Genomic DNA, 8,513 nt, shown 5'->3' with positions numbered 1-8,513 from the left:
ATGCCCGTGCGCACATCTCCCCGCCCTGCCTTTGCATCCGTCCCCTGATTCCTTCGTACTATATCCCCAAAGCAAGCAGCTCTCGAGTACGAAGCAACCACCACGAAATCAGACGCCAGCGACGGGCAAACCGAGGGAGGGAGGGAGGGAGAGAGGCGGATGGGGCAGTGCCCGTGTTTCGGCGGGTCGGCGCAGGCGGCGGAGCTGGAGCGGCGGGCGGAGGCGGAGGCGGACCGGCGCGAGTCGCAGGACGCCCGCGCCAAGGCCGCCGAGGCCGCGCAGAGGAGGTAAACCGTCTCAAAGTCCCAACCATCCTCCCGGGCCGCCGGCCGGCCGCGCAGGATTAGATAGATCAATCATGGGGCGTTCCTCGCGTTGGTTATGGGGCACGAATATACTGTAGTTCCCTTCCAAAGATTGGTTGACTTGGCTCTGGGTTGATCCGCAGGACGCGCTCGGGTTGAGGGTTTATCGGATTGGGGGATTTGATTGGACCCCACCCCCGACTCCAAGACGTTGGATTGAGTGCCCCTCGATCGAATCAGATTCTGATGGCCTCCTTCCTGAATCGAATTGAATCGAGCTCGGCTGTTGTAGTGTAGAGGTGCCACTGTGGTAGCCTAGATCCTGCTCGTACCTCTTGGTCAGTCGGCACCAATTGCCATTGATTTAGCTTGGATAGGGAATCCTGTTCAGGTGCCCAGCGTCATTAGTCATTGGGAGAAATCATTATGACCCTTAAAGTTAACTAAACAATCACCAGCACAATCGGAGAGCACAAGACTTTAGGAGAAAGAGTAGACACTATTACTATATGGATTGGAAAGTATTCTTTGTTTGATAACACTCCTTGTAGTTTATTCGATCTGAAGTAGCTTGGTCCTAGTTGTGACTTTTTATTTCATCCTGCAGACAGGCGGAGTATGAGAAATCAGCAGCTGGAAGGGCAGCCAAAGCACAGATGAAAGCAATGAAGGAATCCAAGACATCAAACCAAGGAGGAGAGCCGGTTCTTAAGGTAACCATTATTTCCACTGACTAGGCTGGAGTGAATTTAAGACCATGCAGGACTTTCCTTTGTTTCTGTTGCGAGTATTAATCTTCTAACCTTTTGACTGGTACAGTGGCAGATGGGATCATAACTTTCATTTCTGTTGATTTGCATCCCTCAGCGTGTAAGTATGCACAGTCATGCTCATCTGCTTCCATTTCCGTGCTGTAATGTGGTCTCTGGTATCTTAATTACATGAACCTGTCCTAGGCGAAGTTGTAACAGCCATTGTGTATCTAAGCATGTGTTTTCGTTTTATGGATTTACTTATATTTGACATGCTGAAATTGAGTATAAAAAGGTACGAGAGGTATTTCAGATACAGAATAAACAAAAGGCAAATTTATCAGGTCTGTTTGAATTTCAGATCATTTATAGCTGAATTCATTGGCTTAATCTAAGGATGATTAGTTCCTTCGTTCTTCATTTACTTTCTTTCTCATCATAATAGATTGAAAATTTTCTAGTAGCAAAATACGTTTTGCTTGATGTTCTCATAGAACCAGGGGATATCTGGCTTATTAGGTACTGTACGGAGTACTAGTTTTATTCTCTGCTCTTTGTTTTAAACGTGGTGTTAAACCTTGTCTCACTCGCATACTCTTCCTACCATTCTTGCAGACTTTTGATGGCCAATAGAAAATTGATTGCGACTAATTTCTTATAGGATGCACTGTGATTGTGTAATTTTGCCAGTGAAATGTACATCCGTTTTACCATCTGCTATACTGTACATGCTATCCCATAGACCGCCCAACTTTACAGTTTCAAGTTTGTGTTGTATAAATGAACAAAGTGTATACATATTTTATGAACACCAGTAGTCTGGTAGCATTTGCATTCAGGGTTTTACCCAACTTCATGTTTCCTAGTCCGACTACAGTTACTGAATTCTACTGGATCCTTCTTTGTTGCTTTTTTTTCCTTCACATCATCAAGCATCCCCATGGAAATTGTCATATGTTTGGACATGTTCCATTTACTGATAGTATTGACGATCAAGCTTTGGTATATAAAATGCTAAACAAATGATGCACTTTACATCGATCGTTTTCATCTTAGTATTATTCTATAGTTCTAGAGAATTGATAGACCAAGTCTAGTCATTCAAGCAGAATACGTATATATGTAATTCTGTATTTTTGGAAACTGGGGCCTGATAATAAATATGATAGTGAGAAGGTCTTCTTCTTCGGTCGAGTTTTTTTTTTTATAAATAGGAGGATACGCTGCACATGTTTCAAAACAACCGTTCCATGATATGAGTTCAAGGCATGCAAGAAACTTCTGCGGATGTGCCTTAAGCTTTTTTTTTTTTGGAATGTGCGTTAAGCTCTGTAGCAGTATTGGCAAAATGGGCCATGCCAAACAGGGAACACTAAGGCCCACGAGGCCACCACTGTCTTATCAAAGCCCATCCATGATTGCACCCAGTCCTAGCATGACATGAAGCTTTGGACCTGCCTGGCCTGGTCACCCAGAAGGTCCGACCTGTTTGTTTGGGCTTGGAAGCTTTTGGACCTCAGCTCTTCGACCTTCCAAAAGACAAAAAGCTTCCCGGAAGCTAGAAGCCAGAAGCTCCTCAATGTGAGCTTTTGGACTTTTGGCTCGTGGGAGCTTTTTGTTTTTTTGGAAGGTCCTAAAGCTCTCAGCAACCTGAAACAGACAGGGCCTTTATACTTGAGAAACTATGACATTCTTGTTTCTATAATAAAGCGAAGGGTATTAAGCATCAAGTCTCATTTCTTACTGAACAGTCTTCCAAAAATCTTGTTTGTCAACCATTGTAAACTTTAGATTTTCCTCTTTCTAGGAATTGTTCTTTGATTTTCATTACACCGGCCCAAAATTGTGTATTGTCGGGTTATTTTACTAGTTGTGACAAAGTTTTGTTCTTCAGATTTTTTTAGCGCAATTTGCCAAAGTCCCTCTTCATTTAGTAACTTAAAAGGCCATTTACTTAGAAGACATTTATTCCGAGTTTCTAAGTTCAAGATTCCTAGACCCCACAATCATTTTGGTAAAAACAGAATGCTCCACTTAGTGAGTCTATATTTCTTTTTATGTTTATCACATTGCCAAAAAAATTGAATCTATAATAGTCCAACATTTTTTAAGGATTCCTTTAGGAATTACCAAAAAGACATCACAACGAACTAATCAAAACTAGCCTTCCATCAAATAACAACATCTTGCCTTTCTTATTTCCTAGTTTTTTTTGGAATCTCTCTTCAATAAATATCCTATCTTTATTCCCAATTTTACGATAATGCATTGGTATTCCTAAATACCCAAAAGGAATTTTCCCTTGTTTACACCCAAATAGCTCAAGCATAAACCTCACTCTTATCTTTAGTTGAACCAAAGCAAAAGAGTTCGCTCTTTTGGAAATTGATCTTTAGACTCGCACTGGATAACTGTAACGACCCAAGTTCGTTGCAACACTAGACAACCCTTTTAATCATCGAAAGGAGTCAACCATCGACCCTCCATGAAGACTCGCAACATGCAACACGACACCTGAACATCAATGAACCATAGAAGCACCTTGTGAGAATCCTCAGATAACCATGGTCAGGCTCATATCCGAATCCGAAGGGAACATCTACGTGAATTAGGATCCATCCCATTGACATCATCAATAGCAACCCAATCTCAAGGAACTACTTAAGATGCAATGCATTGGTCACCAATAACCAATCCACCTAATCACTTAGTCAATTCAGCAAAGACAGAGACTATCGGACAGTCCGCCAGTTTACCAGGACCATCCGATGGAGCACGAAGTAGCAGCATAAAGTGAGAAATGAGATGTTTGCCACCTAAGTGGGTGGGACCCACATGTCAGCCCGAAAATGGGAAAGATATCTCTCAACTAAAGCCTCACTCTCTCACTCGTCCTCCCATTTGCATCACTCTCTCTCTCTCTCTCTCTCTCTCTCTCTCTACTCACTCAAAAACAAGCAAGAACCCTAGAAACTAGAGAGGGGAGAGATTGGAGAAAGAATTGAAGAAGATGAAGGAGAGGAAGGAGGGAGCATCAGCAGGCAGCCCATGGACACCCTCCACCCCTCAACCCCTTCATGGTGAGCTCAAGAGGAACCATCTTCAGTTTCTTGGATTCTTCACCCAATGGTCTAATCCATGGATTTGTGTGCAAGATTGAAGATCTCTTACTAGTAGTGGTTCCATCATATGAGTAAGTCCAAGGAGTTCTCACCTAGTTCATTCATCCAACAAGTTCATGGATATTCCTTTGACCCATTTCTTGTGTATATTGTAAGAGGAAGTTCATATGAAGCCAAGCTGAGTTTGGATGGAGAATGTGTGAGTGAAGGAAGCTTGGATCTTCAACCTGTTGCCATGGAAGCTCTCAGATCCCTAGGGCTAAGGTCTTATCTTAATCTCATGGTTCATCCTCAAGTTCTTGTATCCCTAAGCCGATCCTAAAGCCCTAGCCACACTTAGCAAGGACAAGCCCAAACCCTAGCTATCTTGAGCCTAGTGAGCTACCCAAACTATAATAGAGATATCTTGGACATGCATAGATCACAGCTAAGCACATCTAGGTCTGAACCCCAAGATCACCCAAGAGCGTAGGTTCTGTCGCCCAACTAACAGAGTGTCCATCAAAAGTACAGAGTATTTGCTAATCCTGAGTCTAGCCACCAACAACCTGAATTCCCTTCTGAGCGACACAACGGAGTGTCGGCCACCCACGACGGAGTGTCCGTCGAATTATAGAGGCACACAACCAGGGAACCTAAGAGCACCAAGCCGATATCCGAAGCGTCCATCACTCACTGACGGAGCGCCCGATGAATTATAGAGAACAATAACCCAGCAACCCTGAGAGAACCTAGTTCCTACCGGAGTGTCCGTCAATCGGTCGGACCATCCGATATTAGCAGCTAACCCTAGAAATGACCATGTCCTGAACATACCAGAGTATCCGTGGTTCCCACAGAGTACCCAACAACCTAAGTAGAACCAACCTAAAGACTACCCACCTCGGCACCCATTATAGTGGAGTGTCTGTTAGCCGGGATAGAGTGTCCAACAACACACAAGAGTGTGAGACTACTCAACCAGCTTACTCAAAGAGCCAACAACACTAGGTCAAGCATAGTTTCAAAGGGCAATAGTAGAGCCATATGTGGAAGCCTCTATCCCAAGCTCTAAGTCGAGACATGTTCCTAAGCTTTCCTTGGTAGTCCTCAGTCTCGATCCTCGTTCTCTTTTAGGAGTCGAGTAGCGTGAGGAACATGTGAGAGTTGCCATCTACAACTTCGACTTTGTTCGAGCGGCAAAACCAGGCAGACACCTCACTATTATGAATCCTACTTTGGATACTTATCAAGTCGCATTATGAGTTATGCATTGCATGTAGAGTTGAATAATGATCTCTTTCATAACACTTAGAGTAACTCTTTAATCTGTTAGAAGCCTCTCATCTTAACAGTGGGAATGGGAACGCTTAATGCTTATTGTTTAGTTGCTTGTGCAACGATAGAAGTCAAGCATGAGAAGGGAACTCATACTCGCGCATGTAGGATGCTACACCTGGATAATTAACTACTAAAACCAGTGAGGGTACAACTTGACTCTTCTTACTAATCTAGCTAAGGAATAATATCCCTAATGTGATAACCTTGATGATCACATGAATATCTTGCTCATGCGAGGGGTAGGTCATCGTGGAGCAGTAAGGACCATGTATTGGGATACGTAAGTCCAAGTAACCTACCCGTATGGACCACATGTCGTGGATGGGGTCGACAAGCCAAGTAACTAATTGCGGCCTGTTTATCCGTGAAACTGGCAAGGGGGGTGGAGTCGCTCGGGAATGTCTAGGGCATTGACCGGGAACCCAGTCGAACCTTTCGTTGGACACTCGGGCCAGATTAGGGAAAGGTTGGAAGAAGTGAGGCAAGCCTTACCTCGTGCACGAGGTATGGTGGTTACTCCTGTTCTTTCCGTGTGGATACAGTTGTACACCTCTGCAGAGCCTTGAAAGCTTGAAGTCCTTCAGGACGGAACTATTCGGTTGTTCTTTCTTTCTATATCCATGGTAGCATGAATGATGGATTATGAGCACCTTGTCATAATGATAAGTACTATAACTCTAATGTTGAGCATAGCATGTCATACTCTTAATGAACATCATTGCTTTTTGCACTTATACAAATGCCTGATAATTACCCTAATGTATCCACCAAATATTATATGTTGGAATTAAGTCCCACGAGTACGAAATGTACTTACAGTGCAGTCGTTAAGTTGTTTTGCAGGTGTTGTTGTCCGGTGGATGTGAGGTAGCTGCTCTATTCACCGCTACATAGTTGACCTCGGATCGGGCGAATCGGAGATGAGCTACAAGTTAACTCCGATAAGAATTCGAGCGATCGAGAGCTGAGCCTAGGAGGGATAACCATGATTACATACATTATGTGAATTCTAGTAATTTCTTGTAAGCATAATAACTTTGTTTGTTGGGCACGATGTTGGATGTTATATGTGCTTGATTTGCCACATGGGGTGTTCCATGTTACTCGATCGTTAAAAAGATCCTAAGCACGCTTTGCTGGCCTATCGGACGCTCGAACCCCTGACCTCTTGCTTTGCATCTTCGGCCCCTAACCACTCCCAACTACAAGTTGTTTGTGGCCAAATGAGATTTCTGTCATAACCATTTTATATTCATCTGATTTTGAAATGAGTATTTAGGACCTTAAACAAATTCAAATAAAAAAGTTGTCAACTACAAAGTTTTATAACTTTTTGAGATCTACAACTTTCATTTTGGTAGTTTCTCCATCCGAAGTCGTTTGCAAAATTTGAATTTCAAATTTGAGAAATTCAAACATAGTTTTCTATGACAAGATGATTTCAAATAAAAAAGTTGTCAACTACAAAGTTTCATAACTTTTTGAGATCTACAACTTTCATTGTTGTTGTTTGTCTATCCGAGGTCATTTAAAAAATTTAAATTTTCATTTTTTGGAAATTCAAACGTAGTTTTCCTTGACAAGATGATTTCAAATAAAAAAGTTGTCAACTACGAAGTCTCATAACTTTTTGAGATCTACAACTTTTATTTTGATAGTTTCTCCATCCGAGGTCATTTACAAAATTTGAATTTTAACTTTTAGAAATTCAAACGTAGTTTTCCTTAACAAGCTGATTTCAAATCAAAAAGTTGTCAACTTACAGTAGTTTCATAACTTTCCGAGATCTATAACTTTTATTTTAGGTCATTTAATCATTTATTCATCCGACATAGTGGTAGTAACATTATTCACAAATGTTACTCCATCATCTACCTATCATATCTCTTCGTATCTTGATTCTCGTGTGGACATAATTTCTTACCTAAGAAATTATTTCCACCTCTCTTCTTTAATTCAAATGACACATCATTATTTTTCTTAGCTGACACCCAAATTAATGAACATACAAACACCCTAGTTTAATTTCATGGTTGGGAGTTCCCGCTTGTTGATGATTTTTTTTGCGAATTACATAAGTACAGACGCAGACACTCAATATGCATGCACACTCACACATATGAACACAAGTATGCAAACCCTACCTCTACGAGCACTCACTAGTCGATGGGAACATCGCCTACCACTGAAAGCACAACGCCGTTAAACCCTGCAATAAATCCAGAAAAATACGAGCACCCGTGCCAAGTCGAGAACTTAAACACAGGTGAACATATTTTACCACTAAGGAACCTAACCAACTGAGCTGGGCTCAGTTCGCTTGTTGATGAATTTTTTTTCAGTTTGGACAACATCAATTGTTTGTCTTTTCTAGCTGAACTGGTCATGAATTTTGGCCGATAGATGTGCCTCTCTCCATTAACCAGTGATGTCTCCTAGAACCATTTTTGTGGTAGTGTTATTTTTTTCATAAAGCTTTTAATAAGAAAATCATTTTGCAGCCTCTGTTACAAAATATTGTAATGGATTATTTGGCTCACCATAGAGAAACATTACTTGCAGCTTTTAGAATAAGTTAGGACGTGTTGATTTGATTTTTTTTTTTGGTTTTTGACAACATCAAGTGTCTGTCTCAATTGAACTGGTCATAAACTTTTGGGTGTCCCTAAAGTGTTTTCTCGTTTCCTAGAAGGTTCAGTTATGCGGGAGGCATTCAGAGACAAACTTGAATGATGTACTTGTGTATTAAATTGTGATTGCTCCGTTAGCACTCATATATAATACTATATTAGTGACGGTTAGCTACAAATAGACCGCTACGAATATCACACTTGTAATATTTGTGAGAACATGCAGAGTTCAATACTGAGCTTATATGAAAAGACATCCACAGTTAAATAGCCATTACAGATTATGACTACTACACCTGATTTCTCCTTTCTTAAGGTGATAACATGCATAGTTAATAGAATAGCAAATCAGCAAGCTACAAAGAATACCACTTTTGTATCACT

General features: G+C 41.5%; 1 protein-coding gene across 2 annotated transcripts; it reads left to right on the top strand.

Moving 5' to 3' along the window:
• LOC136508418 (uncharacterized) lies at positions 1–6,558 on the top strand. Of its 2 annotated transcripts, none has more exons than XM_066503085.1 (4): positions 1–287; positions 913–1,018; positions 1,125–1,175; positions 6,343–6,558. In XM_066503085.1, the coding sequence occupies exons 1-3, from the start codon at positions 160–162 to the stop codon at positions 1,140–1,142; spliced, it is 252 nt and encodes an 83-aa protein (XP_066359182.1). In that variant the 5' UTR covers positions 1–159; the 3' UTR covers positions 1,143–1,175; positions 6,343–6,558. The 2 variants fall into 2 exon arrangements, with proteins under 2 accessions (XP_066359182.1, XP_066359181.1); XM_066503084.1 differs by lacking the exon at positions 6,343–6,558 and adding an exon at positions 1,673–1,954 and having other exon boundaries at positions 136–287.
• Positions 6,559–8,513: the final 1,955 nt, after the last annotated feature.

This window comes from Miscanthus floridulus, chromosome 15 (assembly GCF_019320115.1).
Source record: "Miscanthus floridulus cultivar M001 chromosome 15, ASM1932011v1, whole genome shotgun sequence".
NCBI lineage: Eukaryota > Viridiplantae > Streptophyta > Magnoliopsida > Poales > Poaceae > Miscanthus > Miscanthus floridulus.
This window is presented reverse-complemented; position numbering and strand designations above follow the sequence as displayed.

Coding starts and splice junctions, on each gene's coding strand:
- LOC136508418 (XM_066503085.1), top strand. CDS start 160: ATGGGGCAGTGCCCGTGTTTCGGCGGGTCGGCGCAGGCGGCGGAGCTG. Junction 288..912: donor GCCGAGGCCGCGCAGAGGAG/GTAAACCGTCTC, acceptor TTCATCCTGCAG/ACAGGCGGAGTATGAGAAAT.